General features: G+C 43.6%; 1 protein-coding gene across 2 annotated transcripts in view; it reads left to right on the forward strand.

Annotated features, from left to right (window-relative positions):
• SPN (sialophorin) overlaps window positions 1–19,084 on the forward strand; it is a 114,457-nt gene extending 95,373 nt beyond the window's left edge. Inside the window, exons 2-4 of one of the 2 annotated variants that reach the window (XM_053694446.1) lie at window positions 6,796–6,948; window positions 8,402–8,525; window positions 15,748–19,084. In XM_053694446.1, coding sequence (XP_053550421.1) covers window positions 15,837–17,081 — 1,245 coding nt within the window. In that variant the 5' untranslated portion in view covers window positions 6,796–6,948; window positions 8,402–8,525; window positions 15,748–15,836 and the 3' untranslated portion in view covers window positions 17,082–19,084. Of the gene's footprint in view, window positions 1–5,813; window positions 6,949–8,401; window positions 8,526–15,747 lie in introns of those variants that run through there. The other variant, XM_053694447.1, reaches the window with a different exon arrangement.
• The last annotated feature ends 1,420 nt before the right edge of the window (window positions 19,085–20,504 follow it).

Genomic DNA, 20,504 nt, shown 5'->3' on the forward strand with positions numbered 1-20,504 from the left:
GTTTATAGGGTCAGTGGTATCTGCATCAGTATAATAACACCCAGCACTATATAATGACACAGTAGTGACACTGGCACATGGGTATAGCCTGAGGAGGGCTGGTTATAGGATCAGCGGTATCTGCATCAGTATAATAACACCCAGCACTATATAATGACACAGTAGTGACACTGGCACATGGGTATAGCCAGACAAGGGCTGGTTATAGGATCAGTGGTATCTGCCTCAGTATAATAACACCCAGCACTATATAATGACACAGTAGTGACACTGGCACATGAGTATAGCCAGACAAGGGCTGGTTATAGGATCAGTGGTATCTGCATCAGTATAATAAAATTCAGCACTATAAAATAATAGTTTTAATTGTAAATGTACCTTGGTGTCCTTCACTAAAGGTCTTTACTTTAGAAAATGTCCGCCACAGCCTTGGCTCATGCCTATGCAACTTTTTTCCCCCATAGACATCAATGGGGTTGCGATACCGAGATTTTTCATTCCACACTTCAGTTTTTTTTCAAACACTTTCTCCCCATTGATGTCTATGGAGGAAAGCGTGCACGAGCACGTCAAAGCAGCCCTTGGATTTTGTGTGGTATGGAGCTTAACACCACCATATCGCACGCACATGGAGGCTTTTCAGTAACTCATAATGGCAGCGCTATGGAGAATGAAATAACGCAACATTTTGGCGTTAGTTTCGCAGCCTGTTTAGCGTAAAAAAAACGTAATCTAGGTGATCATTTTTGTCTTTCTTTTTTGTACTTTACAACAATACTATGGTGTATAGCTTTTAGTGTACTGTATGGATAAATATCTGGAGTCCTCTAGAATGGCCTCCAAGGGCAGAGAAGGAGATACAAAACCACAAGGTAGCCTTGAAGCTATTGTTAAAGGGACAGTCATCACAAAAAATGTTATTGTTTAAAAAGATAGATAATCCCTTTATTACCCACTCCCCAGTTTTGCACAGAAAACACAGTTATATAAATATACTTTTTACCTCTGTGACTACCTTGTATCTAAGCATCTTCTGACAGCCCCCTGATCACATGACTTTTTATTTTTTATCTAATGACTTGCATTTAAGCCAATTAGTGCTGTGTTGTGCACAAACCATCGATGTGAGCACAATGTTATCTATATGGCTCACATGAACGAGCAGTCTCCTGTTGTGAAAAGCATGAGATCAGGGGGCTGTCTTTAGTGTCTTAAAAACAGACAGAAATTTAGAGGTTTAAAGGTTATAAAGTATATTAATATAACCATGTTGGTTGTGCAAAGCTTGGGAATGGGTAGTAAAGGCATGGAGGCCCATTTATCAAGCTCCGTATGGAGCTGGTGGGTCCGTGTTTCTGGCGAGTCTTCAGACTCGCCAGAAACAGCAGTTAAGAAGCAGCGGTCTAAAGACCGCTGCTCCATAACCTGTCCGCCTGCTCTGATAAGGCGGACAGAGATCGCCACAATTCAAGCCGATCGAGTACGATCGGGTTGATTGACACCCCCCTGCTGGCAGCCGATTGGCTGCGAGTCTGCAGGGGGCAGCGTTGCACCAGTAGCTCACAAGAGCTGCTTGTGCAATGCTGAATACGGAGAGCGCATTGCTCTCCGCATTCAGCGATGTCTGTCAGACCTGATCTGCACTGTTGGGTCAGGTCCGACAGACATTTGATAAATAGGCCTCATGATCTATCTCTTTAAAAAATAAAGAACATTGTGTAAACTGTCCCTTTAACTCAGTAGATAAAGCTCTAGAATTGCCCTATGAGCGCAGCAGATAACCTCTTTGTTCTTACCCAAAATGGATAATCTACCAAAAGGATAAGAAAGCCATGAGAAATTAAACAATTCTCTGCAGATTTACTGAGGTTGAGGGGAGAATGTCTGAGCTTGAGGATGCTAATATAACACAATAAAAAAAAATGAAGGATCTAGAACAACAAAATCGTACTTTACATTAGAAGATCTGGAGAATAAATCCAGAGTAAATAATTTGCAGATGGTCGGTGCACCAGAATCTATTAAGCCCAATGATCTTTTAAATTTTGTAGAACAAACTCTCCCTTCGCTATTAGGTTTAAACCCCTCTCTTTTTAATGGCAGTGTTTAAAGGGCCCACAGATTTGGTTCTGAAACTACTCTTCTCCACGTCAGGTCATATAAAGTTTTTACATTTTGGAATGAAGAGATCTATCCTACGTGTATATACATTTGTACCGTTCTAAACAAAGAAGGGCGGAAAGTATTTTTGCTAGACAAAGTTGACCTTATTACTCCTGCAGGCCCTAGGGGAGGTCAAAGATTATCTAATATCATCACGCTCCCCTTCAACGCTCTTACCAAATCATTCAACACACTCTGATCTAGTTTGAGTTATTTTTCATTCAAAATCTGATTCATATGTAATGCATGACTGTATTCACGTTCCTAAATACTCAAATGTTTAGGGTTGTACAATGCTTTGGTTGGTGTTCATTAGCAAACTGAGTTCTCATTTAAGGACAATATGTAATTTCATATGCCTCATTTATCAGAAATGGATAGAATTGCCCCCCTCATTGATTCAGAAATTATTTTTCTACTATGTCATTGCCTTCCACCCCTTTTTTTTTTCTTTTCTCTCTCTCTCCCTCCTCCACATTGTACTATTGTTATAGTTTATTATGCCAATTAAAAATTGTACTTGAAATGTAGGTGAGGTTAATGCCCCTATCAAATAAAAATCTATTTTAACCTATTTAAGAAGACTAGGCACTAGACTGGACTGGACTGAACTAGACTGGACACTGAACATGATAAATTGAAAAGGGTTTGGGTAAGTGATCTCTTTTATGTTTCTTATAACAGTTCTAGTAGAGGGATCACTATCCTATTTGACAAACGTCCAGTTGAGTGGGACCATCTTTTGAACTCCATGGAGCATTTCAGGTTTCAGGGTCCTTTCCTTAGCACTATAAATAGCATTTACTCTTTTCTAATAGCTAGAATATTGGTTAATGCACTTTTCTCAGATGATATTCGCTTAAAGAGGGGGACAAGACAAGGTTGTCCTCTTCCCCTCTTTTTTTTAATCTAGACCTTAGCACACAAACTCTGCAATTCATATCCTGGTATTAATAAGTCATGGCTCTTGTCATCATCTTGCACTCTATGCTGATGACATGATGCTATTTGTATACAATCTCCAGAAAAATATTCACACTATTCTAAAAAATTACTACAGACTTTGGTAGTTTTTCTGGTTATAAAATCAATATGTCAAAATCAGAACTTTTATGGCTCCATAAAAATCCTCATGATAATACCCATTATACTTTCAAGGTGGTCACATCTACTCTTATCTATTTAGGAATTAATTTACACGAGAACGCCCACTATGTGTACGACCTTAACATCACTAAACAGTGTATCCAGGCATGCACGCAAATGCAAAGTTGGAAGGAGCTCCCTCTAACATTATCAGGCCAAACAGGGTCGGACTGGGACCAAAAAGTGGCCTGGGCATTTTAGGACAAAGAGGCCCCCCTCCCCTACGCAGGTGCTGAACCAAAATTAATTTCAGTTCAAACAGAAACTGCCAAATAGTCAATCTGAAAGCAATTCAGATTTTTAACCTTTTCTTCTCAATCTGTTTGAGGTATTGAACATATAGGCCTCTAGTTATGAAGCTCTGGACGTACCTGCCTTCGCCGGCCCCAATACGCTCGCCTAAGCTCGCCTCACATCGCCGCCGCGGACCTGAATACGTTCGCCAAAGTTATCAAAAAAGCTGTCAAAAAGCCGCGCACCAAGTACGGGGCGATGAGCAGCGGACTGTGATAGTTATCACTCATCCGATCTCGCTGCACTTCGGCTTTTTTACAGCTTTATTGATAAGCTGTCACTAAGCACTCACACTATACTATACTGTTCTACCCCCTATACCGCCGCCCCCGGAGCCCCCCGCAACTAAATAAAGTTATTAACCCCTAAACCGCCGCTCCTAGACTCCGCCACAACTATAATAAATATATTAACCCTTAAACTGCCGCTCCCGGACCCCGCCGCCACCTACATAATACCTATTAACCCCTATCCTACCCCCCCTATACCGCCGCCACTTATAATAAAGTTATTAACCCCTATCCTGCCGATCCCGTACCCCGCCACAACTAAATAAATAGTTTAACCCCTAAACCACCGCTCCCGGACCCCGCCGCCACCTATATTAAACTTATTAACCCCTAATCTGCCCCCCTACACCGTTGCCACCTATAATAAATTTATTAACCCCTATCCTGCCCCCCCTACACCGCCGCAACCTATAATAAAATTATTAACCCCTAAACCTAAGTCTAACACTAACCCTAACACCCCCCTAACTTAAATATTAATTAAATAAATCTAAATAAATATTACTCTTATTAAATTAGTTATTCCTATTTAAAACTAAATACTTACCTATAAAATAAACCCTAATATAGCTACAATATTACTAATAATTATATTGTAGCTATTTTAGGATTTATTTTTATTTTACAGGCAAATTTAAATTTATTTTAACTAGGTACAATAGCTATTAAATAGTTATTAACTATTTAATAGCTACCTAGATAAAATAAAGTCAAATTTACCTGTAAAATAAATCCTAACCTAAGTTACAATTAAACCTAACACTACACTATGATTAAATAAATTAAATTAATTAACTACAAGTAGCTACAATTAAATACAATTAAATAAACTAACTAAAGTACAAAAAAAACACACTAAATTACAGAAAATAAAAAAAGATTACAAGAATTTTAAACTAATTACACCTAATCTAAGCCCCCTAATAAAATAAAATAAAAAAAAAATAATAAAAGTCCCTACCCTATACTACATAAAAAAGTAACCAGCTCTTTTACCAGCCCTTAAAAGGGCTTTTTGCTGAAGAGGTATTCCATCCGATAGAAGTCGTCATCCAGGCGGCGTCTTCAATCTTCATCCATCTTCAAAGCAGCCGACGCGGAGCCATCCTCTTCCACCGACGCCTACTCGCCGAATGAATATTCCTTTAAGTGACATCATCCAAGATGGCGTCCCTCGAATTCCGATTGGCTGATAGGATTCTATCAGCTAATCGGAATTAAGGTAGGAAAAATCTGATTGGCTGATTGAATCAGCCAATCAGATTGAAGTTCAATCCGATTGGCTGATCCAATCAGCCAATCAGATTGAGCTCGCATTCTATTGGCTGTTCCAATCAGCCAATAGAATGTGAGCTCAATCTGATTGGCTGATTCAATCAGCCAATCAGATTTTTCCTACCTTAATTCCGATTGGCTGATAGAATCCTATCAGCCAATCGGAATTCGAGGAATGCCATCTCGGATGACATCACTTAAAGGAATATTCATTCGGCGAGTAGGCATCGGTGGAAGAGGATGGCTCCGCGTCGGCTGCTTTGAAGATGGCTCCGCTCCGGATGGATGAAGATTGAAGACGCCGCCTGGATGAAGACTTCTATCGGATGGAAGACCTCTTCAGCGCCCCTTGGATGAAGACTTCTATCGGATGGAAGACCTCTTCAGCGCCCCTTGGATGAAGACTTCTATCGGATGGAAGACATCTTCAGCGCCCCTTGGATGATTACTTCGGCCCGGCTGGGTGAACACGACTCAAGGTAGGGAGATCTTCAGGGGAGTAGTGTTAGGTTTATTTAAGGGGGGTTTGGGTGGGTTAGAGTAGGGGTATGTGGGTGGTGGGTTTTAATGTTGGGGGGGTTGTATTTTTTTTACAGGCAAAAGAGCTGATTACTTTGGGGCATGCCCCGCAAAAAGCCCTTTTAAGGACTGGTAAAAGAGCTGGTTACTTTGTAATGTAGTATAGGGTAGGGACTTTTATTATTTTTTTTTATTATTATTTTATTAGGGGGCTTAGATTAGGTGTAATTAGTTTAAAATTCTTGTAATCCCGCAGCAACTATAATAATTATATTAACCCCTAAACCCTCTGAGAGATAACATGAGGACAAACCCTAAACCCTCTGAGACATAACATGAGGACAAACCCTAAACCCTATGAGACATAACATGAGGACAAACCCTAAACCCTCTGAGAGATAACATGAGGACAAACCCTAAACCCTCTGAGACATAACATGAGGACAAACCCTAAACCCTATGAGACATAAGATGAGGACAGTCCAACAGACCCTAAACCGTATGAGACATAAGATGACGACAGTCCGACAGACCCTAAACCCTCTGAGAGATACCCTAAACCCTCTGAGAGATAACATGAGGACAAACCCTAAACCCTCTGAGACATAAGATGAGGACGAACCCTAAACCCTCTGAGACATAAGATGAGGACAGTCCAACAGACCCTAAACCCTATGAGACATAAGATGAGGACAGTCCAACAGACCCTAAACCGTATGAGACATAAGATGAGGACAGTCCGACAGACCCTAAACCCTCTGAGAGATACCCTAAACCCTATGAGACATAAGATGAGGACAAACCCTAAACCCTCTGAGACATAAGATGAGGACGAACCCTAAACCCTCTGAGACATAAGATGAGGACAGTCCGACAGACCCTAAACCCTCTGAGACATAAAATGAGGACAAACCCTCAGAATTAAATTGAAAAGTCTCTTAAAAATGCCAGAACTATGAAAGTTTAACTTTGATTTTCCTGTCATTTAATTGCAGTGTAAAATATGAATTATATTCATCATACCTTAAAATCTATTTCTCTGTGTAAAGGTTACTATATTATATATGTTTGTCTTTACTTTCTCATATTATTTCGTTTTTTGCTAAAGACAACTTCCCCCACGCACACAATAACACCAACTATGATCTAACGGGAACTGATGTGCCACATTGTGACATTTTGTGGTCTGTATGTAAGTTCCTAGGGCGGGCCCCTGAAGTGGCTTCACACAGCGCTCTGCAGAGAGGCAATAAACACATATGTGAGTATCTCTCTTTTTGTGTGTGTATATGAGGAGTATATATTGTTATCGCTCTGTGTGTGTTCATGCATGTTTGTATATGTATAACTCATATATTGTACGTGGCCCAAGTCTATGTAAGTGTCTGTAAATATGAGAGCTTGTTTGTGTACGTGCGTCTGCTAGTGTACTTATAACTTCTCTACTTGTGTGAGCACTAGTGTGCTTGTGCATTGTGTGTGTGTGCATTAGCGTGTTTGTGCATTGTGTGTGTGCACTTGTGTGCTTGTGCATTGTGTGTGTGCACTTGTGTGCTTGTGCATTGTGTGTACACTAGTGTGCTTGTGCATTAGCGTGTTTGTGCATTGTGTGTGTGCACTTGTGTGCTTGTGCATTGTGTGTGCACAATTGTGCTTGTGCATTGTGTGTGCACTAGTGTGCTTGTGCATTGTGTGTGAGCATTAGTGTGCTTGTGCATTGTGTGTGTGCACTAGTGTGCTTGTGCATTGTGTGAGTGTGTGCACTAGTGTGCTTGTGCATTTTGTGTGAGCATTAGTGTGCTTGTGCATTGTGTGTGTGCACTAGTGTGCTTGTGCATTGTTCAGAAAGAATGTCTGTATTTGTTTATTTCAATAGTATTAGAATATAATTAGTTATGCTTATGAACATGTAATTATCATTAAACTGTTTTCTGCCTAAGTAGGGAGCAAGAGACTGAGCCATAATATATTGTCTAGTTCAGTGGGTGAGACTGCATTTTAGTGAGGGAGACTGAATTCCTGGCACAGTTTTTTTACTAACAAATCTTTCTAAGTTTTTCTCTTTGAGGGAATAACAGATTCACTTGTACCTTAGTCTCAACCACTCCAGGGCATCAAGCTCAGAGATTGATCATTCAGCATAATAAATTGTTAGTGCTAGCTAGGCTCACCGTGAAGATGAAGACATTATCAGGAAATCAAACACATTAGCACACTGTCTTGCTCTTGTCTCACACAGCACAATTTCTTTCAATGCAGTTGAACTATTTAAAAAGACGATCTTAATTGCAAGTTGGTAAACCTTGCAGGTAATTTATGTGTTTAGCTCATTGGGAACTGTAGACACTCCATAAAGTCTCACTCAGAGCGCCGTCTCACTCAATAATTGGAATCCTCAGCCACTTAAAGGGCAGAGAGTCTAACTTATTAAGGTTATTTATTTAGTAAGGTAGTCTTACTCTTTAAATTGCAGTCTCACTTTTTGGAAGGTGTAGCCAATCATTAAAAAGCAGTTTCACTTATTAGAGGGGAGTCTTACTTATTTAAAGGCAATTTCATTTAGTGGAAGGTGGTCTCATTAAGGGAAAGCCAGTGTCACTTATTAGACGGCAGTCTCAAATATTAGAGAACAGTCTCATATATTGTTCTACTAATACAGTATCTCCCCACCACATCCTTTACTAACTGATTTCTTCTCCCTCTTCCTGTTTAAGCCACAGCAAGTTTACAAACTGATGTAAGGGGAGATCAGCCCTTCCGCTGTCACTGACTGAGGTGCAAGAGAGATCCAATGGTACAAACTGTCCCTCTGAGTGCACAGCTTCTCCAAGTTTTTAGGTAATAAAGACCACATAATGGTAATGCCAGTATCATCTTCCTTTTTATGGTTGTGCACCCACTCACAGTGCCCGGCTCACTCTTATACACAGTGCAGTAACAGTGCCAGGCTCCCTCTTATACACAGTGCAGCATTAGTGCCAGGCTACCTCTTATACACAGTGCAGTAACAGTGCCAGGCTCACTCTTATACACAGTGCAGCAGTAGTGCCAGGCTCCCTCTTATACACAGTGCAGTAACAGTGCCAGGCTCCCTCTTATACACAGTGCAGCATTAGTGCCAGGCTACCTCTTATACACAGTGCAGTAACAGTGCCAGGCTCACTCTTATACACAGTGCAGCAGTAGTGCCAGGCTCCCTCTTATACACAGTGCAGCAGTATTGCCAGGCTCCCTCTTATACACAGTGCAGCAGTAGTGCCAGACTCCCTCTTATACACAGTGCAGCAGTAGTGCCAGGCTCCCTCTTATACACAGTGCAGCAGTAGTGCCAGGCTCCCTCTTATACACAGTACAGCAGTAGTACCAAGCTCCCTCTTATACACAGTGCAGCAGTAGTGCCAGGCTCCCTCTTATGCACAGTGCAGCATTAGTGCCAGACTCCCTCTTATACACAGTACAGCAGTAGTGCCAGGCTCTCTCTTATACACAGTGCAGCAGTATTGCCAGGCTACCTCTTATACACAGTACAGCAGTAGTGCCAGGCTCCCTCTTATACACAGTGCATCAGTAGTGCCAGGCTCCCTCTTATACACAGTGCAGCAGTAGTGCCAGGCTCCCTCTTATACACAGTGCAGCAGTAGTGCCAGGCTCCCTCTTATACACAGTGCAGCAGTAGTGCCAGGCTCCCTCTTATACAAAGTGCAGCAGTAGTGCCAGGCTCCCTCTTATACACAGTACAGCAGTAGTGCCAGGCTCCCTCTTATACACAGTGCAGCAGTAGTGCCAGGCTCTCTCTTATACACAGTACAGCAGTAGTGCCAGGCTCCCTCTTATACAAAGTGCAGCAGTAGTGCCAGGCTCCCTCTTATACACAGTACAGCAGTAGTGCCAGGCTCCCTCTTATACACAGTGCAGCAGTAGTGCCAGGCTCTCTCTTATACACAGTACAGCAGTAGTGCCAGACTCCCTCTTATACACAGTACAGCATTAGTGCCAGGCTCTCTCTTATACACAGTACAGCAGTAGTGCCAGGCTCTCTCTTATACACAGTACAGCAGTAGTGCCAGGCTCCCTCTTATACACAGTACAGCAGTAGTGCCAGGCTCTCTCTTATACACAGTACAGCAGTAGTGCCAGGCTCTCTCTTATACACAATGCAGCATTAGTGCCAGGCTCCCTCTTATACATAGTACAGCAGTAGTGCCAGGCTCTCTCTTATACACAGTGCAGCAGTAGTGCCAGGCTCCCTCTTATACACAGTACAGCAGTAGTGCCAGGCTACCTCTTATACACAGTACAGCATTAGTGCCAGGTTCTCTCTTATACACAGTACAGCAGTAGTGCCAGGCTCTCTCTTATACACAGTACAGCAGTAGTGCCAGACTCCCTCTTATACACAGTACAGCATTAGTGCCAGGTTCTCTCTTATACACAGTACAGCAGTAGTGCCAGGCTCTCTCTTATACACAGTACAGCAGTAGTGCCAGGCTCCCTCTTATACACAGTACAGCAGTAGTGCCAGGCTCTCTCTTATACACAATGCAGCATTAGTGCCAGGCTACCTCTTATACACAGTGCAGCAATAGTGCCAGGCTCTCTCTTATACACAGTGCAGCAGTAGTGCCAGGCTCCCTCTTATACACAGTACAGCAGTAGTGCCAGGCTACCTCTTATACACAGTGCAGCATTAGTGCAGGTTCCCTCTTATACACTGTGCAGCAGTAGTGCCAGGCTCCCTCTTATACACAGTGCAGTAGCAGTGCCAGGTTCCCTCTTATACACAGTGTAGCATTAGTGCCAGGCTCCCTCTTATACACAGTGCAGCAGTAGTGCCAGGCTCCCTCTTATACACAGTACAGCATTAGTGCCAGGCTCCCTCTTATACACAGTGCAGCAGTAGTGCCAGGCTCTCTCTTATACACAGTACAGCAGTAGTGCCAGGTTCCCTCTTATACACAGTGTAGCATTAGTGCCAGGCTCCCTCTTATACACAGTGCAGCAGTAGTGCCAGGCTCCCTCTTATACACAGTGCAGCAGTAGTACCAGACTCTCTCTTATACACAGTACAGCAGTAGTGCCAGGCTCCCTCTTATACACAGTACAGCATTAGTGCCAGGCTCCCTCTTATACACAGTACAGCAGTAGTGCCAGGCTCCCTCTTATACACAGTGCAGCAGTAGTGCCAGGCTCCCTCTTATACACAGTACAGCAGTAGTGCCAAGCTCCCTCTTATACACAGTGCAGCAGGAGTGCCAGGCTCCCTCTTATACACAGTACAGCAGTAGTGCCAGGCTCCCTCTTATACACAGTGCAGCAGTAGTGCCAGACTCCCTCTTATACACAGTGCAGCAGTAGTGCCAGGCTCTCTCTTATACACAGTGCAGCATTAGTGCCAGGCTCTCTCTTATACACAGTACAGCAGTAGTGCCAGGCTCTCTCTTATACACAGTGCAGCATTAGTGCCAGGCTCCCTCAACTCTCTCTTATACACAGTACAGCATTAGTGCCAGGCTCTCTCTTATACACAGTGCAGCATTAGTGCCAGACTCCCTCTTATACACAGTGCAGCATTAGTGCCAGGCTCCCTCTTATACACAGTACAGCAGTAGTGCCAGGCTCCCTCTTATACACAGTACAGCAGTAGTGCCAGGCTCCTTCTTATACACAGTACAGCAGTAGTGCCAGGCTCTCTCTTATACACAGTACAGCAGTAGTGCCAGGCTCCCTCTTATACACAGTGCAGCAGTAGTGCCAGGCTCCCTCTTATACACAGTGCAGCAGGAGTGCCAGGCTCCCTCTTATACACAGTACAGCAGTAGTGCCAGGCTCCCTCTTATACACAGTGCAGCAGTAGTGCCAGGCTCCCTCTTATACACAGTACAGCAGTAGTGCCAGGCTCTCTCTTATACACAGTACAGCAGTAGTGCCAGGCTCCCTCTTATACACAGTGCAGCAGTAGTGCCAGGCTCCCTCTTATACACAGTACAGCAGTAGTGCCAGGCTCCCTCTTATACACAGTGCAGTAACAGTGCCAGGCTCTCTCTTATACACAGTACAGCAGTAGTGCCAGGCTCCCTCTTATACACAGTGCAGCATTATTGCCAGGCTCCTTCTTATACACAGTGCAGCATTAGTGCCAGGCTCTCTCTTATACACAGTGCAGCAGTAGTGCCAGACTCCCTCTTATACACAGTACAGCAGTAGTGCCAGACTCTCTCTTATACACAGTGCAGCAGTAGTGCCAGGCTCCCTCTTATACACAGTACAGCAGTAGTGCCAGACTCCCTCTTATACACAGTGCAGCAGTAGTGCCAGGCTCTCTCTTATACACAGTACAGCAGTAGTGCCAGACTCCCTCTTATACACAGTGCAGCAGTAGTGCCAGGCTCTCTCTTATACACAGTACAGCAGTAGTGCCAGACTCTCTCTTATACACAGTATAGCAGTAGTGCCAGGCTCTCTCTTATACACAGTACAGCAGTAGTGCCAGACTCCCTCTTATACACAGTGCAGCAATAGTGCCAGGCTCTCTCTTATACACAGTACAGCAGTAGTGCCAGGCTCTCTCTTATACACAGTACAGCAGTAGTGCCAGACTCTCTCTTATACACAGTACAGCAGTAGTGCCGGACTCTCTCTTATACACAGTGCAGCAGTAGTGCCAGGCTCCCTCTTATACACAGTACAGCAGTAGTGCCAGGCTCCCTCTTATACACAGTGCAGCATTAGTGCCAGGCTCCCTCTTATGCACAGTACAGTAGTAGTGCCAGGCTCCCTCTTATACACAGTGCAGCATTAGTGCCAGACTCCCTCTTATACACAGTACAGCAGTAGTGCCCGGCTCACTCTTATACACAGTACAGCAGTAGTGCCAGGCTCCCTCTTATACACAGTGCAGCAGTAGTGCCAGGCTCCCTCTTATACACAGTGCAGCAGTAGTGCCAGGCTCTCTCTTATACATAGTGCAGCAGTAGTGCCAGGCTCCCTCTTATACACAGTGCAGCAGTAGTGCCAGGCTCCCTCTTATACACAGTGCAGCAGTAGTGCCAGGCTCTCTCTTATACACAGTGCAGCAGTAGTGCCAGGCTCCCTCTTATACACAGTGCAGCAGTAGTGCCAGGCTCCCTCTTATACACAGTGCAGCATTAGTGCCAGGCTCCCTCTTATACACAGTACAGCAGTAGTGCCAGGCTCCCTCTTATACACAGTGCAGCAGTAGTGCCAGGCTCCCTCTTATACAAAGTGCAGCAGTAGTGCCAGGCTCCCTCTTATACACAGTGCAGCAGTAGTGCCAGGCTCTCTCTTATACACAGTGCAGCATTAGTGCCAGGCTCTCTCTTATACACAGTGCAGTAGTAGTGCCAGGCTCCCTCTTATACACAGTACATCAGTAGTGCCAGACTCCCTCTTATACACAGTGCAGCAGTAGTGCCCGGCTCTCTCTTATACACAGTACAGCAGTAGTGCCAGGCTCTCTCTTATACACAGTACAGCAGTAGTGCCAGGCTCTCTCTTATACACAGTACAGCAGTAGTGCCAGGCTCCCTCTTATGCACAGTGCAGCATTAGTGCCAGACTCCCTCTTATACACAGTACAGCATTAGTGCCAGGCTCCCTCTTATACACAGTGCAGCATTAGTGCCAGACTCCTTCTTATACACAGTGCAGCATTAGTGCCAGGCTCCCTCTTATACACAGTGCAGCATTAGTGCCAGACTCCTTCTTATACACAGTACAGCATTAGTGCCAGACTCCTTCTTATACACAGTGCAGCATTAGTGCCAGGCTCCCTCTTATACACAGTGCAGCAGTAGTGCCAGGCTCTCTCTTATACACAGTACAGCAGTAGTGCCAGGCTCCCTCTTATACACAGTACAGCAGTAGTGCCAGGCTCCCTCTTATACACAGTACAGCAGTAGTGCCAGGCTCCCTCTTATACACAGTGCAGCACTAGTGCCAGGCTCTCTCTTATACACAGTGCAGTAGTAGTGCCAGGCTCCCTCTTATACACAGTACAGCAGTAGTGCCAGGCTCTCTCTTATACACAGTACAGCAGTAGTGCCAGGCTCCCTCTTATGCACAGTGCAGCATTAGTGCCAGACTCCCTCTTATACACAGTACAGCAGTAGTGCCAGGCTCTCTCTTATACACAGTGCAGTAGTAGTGCCAGGCTCCCTCTTATACACAGTGCAGCATTAGTGCCAGACTCCCTCTTATACACAGTGCAGCACTAGTGCCAGGCTCTCTCTTATACACAGTGCAGTAGTAGTGCCAGGCTCCCTCTTATACACAGTGCAGCATTAGTGCCAGGCTCTCTCTTATACACAGTGCAGCAGTAGTGCCAGGCTCCCTCTTATACACAGTGCAGCAGTAGTGCCAGGCTCTCTCTTATACACAGTGCAGCAGTATTGCCAGGTTCTCTCTTATACACAGTACAGTATTAGGGCCAGGCTCTCTCTTATACACAGTACAGCAGTAGTGCCAGGCTCTCTCTTATACACAGTGCAGTATTAGTGCTAGGCTCTCTCTTATACACAGTGCAGCAGTAGTGCCAGGCTCCCTCTTATACACAGTACAGCAGTAGTGCCAGGCTCTCTCTTAAACACAGTGCAGTATTAGTGCCAGGCTCTCTTTTATACACAGTGCAGCAGTAGTGCCAGGCTCTCTCTTATACACAGTGCAGCAGTAGTGCCAGGCTCTCTCTTATACACAGTACAGTATTAGTGCCAGGCTCCCTCTTATACACAGTACAGCAGTAGTGCCAGGCTCCCTCTTATACACAATACAGCAGTAGTGCAAGGCTCCCTCTTATACACAGTTCAGCATTAGTGCCAGGCTCCCTCTTATACACAGTACAGCATTAGTGCCAGGCTCCCTCTTATACACAGTACAGTATTAGGGCCAGGCTCTCTCTTATACACAGTACAGCAGTAGTGCCAGGCTCCCTCTTATACACAGTCCAGCAGTAGTGCCAGGCTCCCTCTTATACACAGTACAGCAGTAGTGCCAGGCTCCCTCTTATACACAGTACAGCAGTAGTGCCAGGCTCTCTCTTATACACAGTACAGCAGTAGTGCCAGGCTCCCTCTTATACACAGTACAGCAGTAGTGCCAGGCTCCCTCTTATACACAGTACAGCAGTAGTGCCAGGCTCCCTCTTATACACAGTACAGCAGTAGTGCCAGGCTCCCTCTTATACACAGTACAGCAGTAGTGCCAGGCTCCCTCTTATACACAGTACAGCAGTAGTGCCAGGCTCCCTCTTATACACTGTGCAGCAGTAGTGCCAGGCTCCCTCTTATACACAGTACAGAAGTAGTGCCAGGCTCTCTCTTATACACAGTACAGCAGTAGTGCCAGACTCCCTCTTATACACAGTACAGCAGTAGTGCCAGGCTCCCTCTTATACACAGTACAGCAGTAGTGCCAGGCTCCCTCTTATACACAGTGCAGTAGTAGTGCCAGGCTCCCTCTTATACACAGTGCAGTAGTAGTGCCAGGCTCCCTCTTATACACAGTGCAGTAGTAGTGCCAGGCTCTCTCTTATACACAGTGCAGTAGTAGTGCCAGGTTCCCTCTTATACACAGTGCAGTAGCAGTGCCAGGCTCTCTCTTATACACAGTACAGCAGTAGTTACAGGCTCTATCCCATACACAGATCAACAGTAGTACCAAGCCCCTCTTATACAAAGTACAGCAGGAGTGGAAAGTTTCCTTTCATACACAGATCAACAGTAGTACAAGGCTCTGTCCTATAAACAGATTAGCAGTAGTGCTAAACCCCTCTTATACACAGTATAACAGTAGTGACATGTTCTCTCTTTTACACAGATAAGCAATAGTGCCAGGCTCTCTCCTGTACACAGAGCAAACAGTAGTGCCAAACCCATCTTATACAGAGTAAAACAGTAGTGCCAGGCTTCTGTCTATACACAATGCAGCAGTAGTGTCAGACTCAATCTCCTAAATAATATAGCCACAGGGTCAGGTTCCCTCTTATACACAGTGCCACAGCTCTGCCAGGCTAAGAATTGTAATACATTTTCTTATCTACCCATAGGCTGTTCAGTGTAAGAAACTACAACTTTAGCAGAGTGAGAACAGAAGAAAGACCAAACAGGAAGTGTGTTTGAAAAACAGTCAAAATTTATGATGAAAGGGTACTGGATTCTCGGGCTCTTCCTTCTTCTGAAGTTTGAAGGATCGATGCCAGAGACGACAGCAGTTAATGAGACTACCATGGAAGAATCAGGTTTATTAAATATTTCAACCTCTATGCCCCCAGACCATGAGGTCCCTATCACATCCAAGATCTCCAAACACTCAATAGCTGGAAAGGTCTCTGAAACCAGCTCTCCTCTACGCACCCAGTTTGCAAACCAGAATCTTGTCCACAAAGCCCAGGAGCTTGCCATCACAACAGAGGAACCTGCCAGCACAAGCCAGGAACCTACCAGCACAAGCCAGGAACCTACCAACACAAGCATGGTTGATAAATCAAGTCCATCTCCTGTCAAAGAAGAGCTGCAAAACTCTTCCTCATCATCCATTTCCAGTATTCTAGAAACCACACAAATGACGACATCCATGAGTTCTAACCTCAATAAGATAAATTTTACCACTCAATCCATCATAATTTCAACTACTCAATCTGGTCAAAACACAATTGTTGTTAATGGGACAGAGGAAAATGATTTTACCACATCTGCTACTACATCTGATAATGACAGCCAGATGTCTAAAAGACCATTAGGACAAACCACTTCCAATAATACTGAGACAAAATATGTGGATGATGACCCTGAGGAGACAACAACTGTCTCTAATGAGAATACAGGCTCTGGTAACACAAATCCCAACAATGAGCCTCCAGTTAGAAAACCTGGTTCTTTGTGGGTGCTAGTTCTGGTTCTTTTCATTATCCTATGTATGATATTATTTATTATGATTGTGTTGTTGGTGAGGAGGAAAAAAAGAAGTGGATCTCAGACCTTCAATAAGCGAAGCCGTAAGGGGGACAAAAAAGATGTTTGGGCTGGTCAGGTGCCAGAACTCGTAGAGGGTAAACAGGCGGGTGAGGCCAAGGGGGCTGAGAATGGAGTCACAGTACCTGTGTCTGAGGCCGGAAAGGAAGAAAAGCTGACCACATTTGTGAGTGGTGAGAAGAAATCTGATTCAGTGATAGAGATGGATGAACTTGCAAAAGAGAAGATTCCAGAAGTGACGCAGGAGAAGGATGTGAAAGAAGAAGACATGGTTGCGAAAGGGGAGCAGACACCATTGTTAGAACAGCCAGAGGTGACCCCAAATGGTGAAGTAGATGGAAAAGATGAGCAGTTTCCCCTACCCCCCATGGAACAAGAGTTGATTGGAAATACAGATAAGACTATATAGAATAAAGCAAGAGCTGGCTGAGTAGATGCCAACACAGTTATATAGAGTCGCTGCCTCACCTAAAAATGAAAGTGCTATTTAATATAAGTGTAGTTAAATAACTCTCCTTTTTCATCCAAAAACTATTTTTTTAATGCATTCACATTTTTAACTATACAAAAACTATGATAAATGGTTATCAAACGCCAGAACGTTTGTCTTTATGACATCAGTCCAACATTGCTTAGATTCCAAAGCTTCTCATTTCTTGTTTGATGTAAACCGATGGCTTCTGTGTTCCTCCATCAGAGACTGGATCTGCTCTTGCTGTGACAATAAGAGGACAGGAATTCTTGGAAAGGAAAAATTGGAAGAATGACTTTGCGTTGTATCTGTAAAACTACAGGTGGATAAAACATCGACAGAATTGATGGTTATTTTTGGAATTCAGCTATCAGTGGAATGTAAATAACGGCTATGACAACTATCTACAAATGTAAATAATGTACCCAGTAACAGAATCTCCAGCGGTCTCATAAAGTAACAACTCAGCCTTATACATACAGGGGTCAGTTATGAGACTGAAGCTAAATTTAAAGGAACATGAAACCCCAATTTTTTCTTTCATGATTCAGATGGAGAATACAAATTTAAACAACTTTGCAATTTACTTCTATTATCTAATTTGCTTCATTCTCTTGGTATCCGGAAGAAAAAGCAGCAATGCGCTACTGGGAGCTAGCTGAAATCCAATGACAAGAGGCATAAAGGTGCAGCCACCAATCAGCTGCTCCTGAGTCTCCAGCTTTATTGGCAGAGAAAATTAGATTTTTTTGTTTGTTCTGCCACCAATCAGCAAGCACTACCCAGGGTTCTGAACCAAACATGGGCTGGCTCCTAAGCTTACATTCCTGCTTTTTCAAATAAAGATACAGAGAGAACAAAGAAAAAATGGTATTAGTAGTAAATTAGAAAGTTGCTTAAAATTGTATGCTCTGGGGGCCTATCTATCAAGCTCTGTATGGAGCTTGAGGGCCCGTGTTTCTGGCGAGTCTTCAGGCACGCCAGAAACACCAGTTATGAAGCAGTGGTCTAAAGACCGCTGCTCCATAACCTGTCCGCCTGCTCTGAGGAGGCGGACAGACATCGCTGCAATTCAACCCGATCTAATATGATCGGTTGATTGACACCCCCCTGCTAGCAGCCGATTGGCCGCGAATCTGAAGGGGGCGGCGTTGCACCAGCAATTCACAAGAGCTGCTGGTGCAATGCTGAATGCAGAGAGCGTATTGCTCTCCGCATTCAGCGAGGTCTGTCGGACCTGATCCGCACTATTGTATCATCTCCAACAGGCCTTTCATAAATAGGCCCCTCTATCTGAATCATGAAAGAAATAAAATTGGTTCCATATCCCTTTAACATACTGTTACTGTTGAACCCCTGCAACTGCTTTGAACACAAGCAAAGTTTTGCTTAGGAGCCACAAGCATTGCAGTTCCCAAATAGGAAACTGTTGGTCAATCAATCTGGATCAGACATCATATGTACTCACCAGTAATTGGCAGTTTCCAGCTCAGAAGCTGCAAGCTGCACTTTAACTATGTGTTTAACACCTTTAAGAGGACTTAATACAGTTACCTAGGGACGGTAATAATGCTAAAATGTCATGCCCTAGGCAATAAGAGCATGCAACTTTCACATTAGACTGTCCCTTTAACAGAATTGTCAGTGAGTGCGTGTGCATGTCATAGAACTTACTGAAGGTTTCCTGTGTGATGACACTTTACCATGAGTCTCTGTGAGCACAGCAAGTTCCCAGCCAACACAACCTTTTTTTTCAACTTTGTAAAATCTTAATGTGAAGAAGAAGAAAACAGTCTTCAGGAAGGAAGCATTTGCTCAGTAAATGAGACGTTTTAATGAAAAAATAAAGAACTTATTTGTTACCACGTGTAATGTTTTTCAGTAGAGTCTGGCGTAATCTTTTTCATGCAATAAAATATTTTTAATATTTTAAAAATAAAGTTTTTTGTACGCATAATGGATTTTGTTTAAAAGAGAAATGTCCCTTTAAAGGGACACTCAAGTCAAAATAAACCTTTATGATTCAGATAGGGCAGCAGTTTTAAGACACTTTCCAATATGCTTCTACTGAGCATGTGCGCAAGCTCACAGGGTATACGTATACTAGTCTGTGATTGGCTGATGCACATGGTACAAGGGGCCGGAAAATGGGAGAAAAAATAAATTTGCAGGAAAAAAATCTGCCGCTTATTTGAAATTCAGAGTAGGTGTTAAATCATTGTCTTTTTATTATGCACCTGTTAATTATGTAATTCTACTGCATTGAGTGGTCCTTTAAGTTTTAAACAAGTTGAGGAGAGATGTCTGTCTGCCTATCTAACGATATATAGACAGAATGACACACAATACCTAAAAATGCTCCATTACAGATACTTTATGTAAATCCCTGTGCAATAGAAATACTAAACCATATAATAGTTTCTTTCATGTAATTAGCAAGAGTCCATGAGCTAGTGACGTATGGGATATACATTCCTACCAGGAGGGGCAAAGTTTCCCAAACCTTAAAATGCCTATAAATACACCCCTCACCACACCCACAATTCAGTTTTACAAACTTTGCCTCCGATGGAGGTGGTGAAGTAAGTTTGTGCTAGATTCTACGTTGATATGCGCTCCGCAGCAAGTTGGAGCCCGGTTTTCCTCTCAGCGTGCAGTGAATGTCAGAGGGATGTGAGGAGAGTATTGCCTATTTGAATGCAGTGATCTCCTTCTACGGGGTCTATTTCATAGGTTCTCTGTTATCGGTAGTAGAGATTCATCTCTTACCTCCCTTTTCAGATCGACGATATACTCTTATATATACCATTACCTCTACTGATTCTCGTTTCAGTACTGGTTTGGCTTTCTACAAACATGTAGATGAGTGTCCTGGGGTAAGTAAATCTTATTTTCTGTGACACTCTAAGCTATGGTTGGGCACTTTATTTATAAAGTTCTAAATATATGTATTCAAACATTTATTTGCCTTGACTCAGAATGTTCAACATTCCTTATTTTTCAGACAGTCAGTTTCATATTTGGGATAAATGCATTTGTTTCATTCATTTTTTCTTACCTTAAAAAATTTGACTTTTTCCCTGTGGGCTGTTAGGCTCGCGGGGGCAGAAAATGCTTCATTTTATTGCGTCATTCTTGGCGTGGACTTTTTTGGCGCAAAATTTTTTTTCTGTTTCCGGCGTCATACGTGTCGCCGGAAGTTGCGTCATTTTTTGACGTTTTTTTTGCGTCAAAAATGTCGGCGTTCCGGATGTGGCGTCATTTTTGGCGCCAAAAGCATTTAGGCGCCAAATAATGTGGGCGTCTTTTTTGGCGCTAAAAAATATGGGCGTCATTTTTGTCTCCACTTTATTTAAGTCT

This window comes from Bombina bombina, chromosome 11 (assembly GCF_027579735.1).
Source record: "Bombina bombina isolate aBomBom1 chromosome 11, aBomBom1.pri, whole genome shotgun sequence".
In the NCBI taxonomy this organism is placed as follows: domain Eukaryota; kingdom Metazoa; phylum Chordata; class Amphibia; order Anura; family Bombinatoridae; genus Bombina; species Bombina bombina.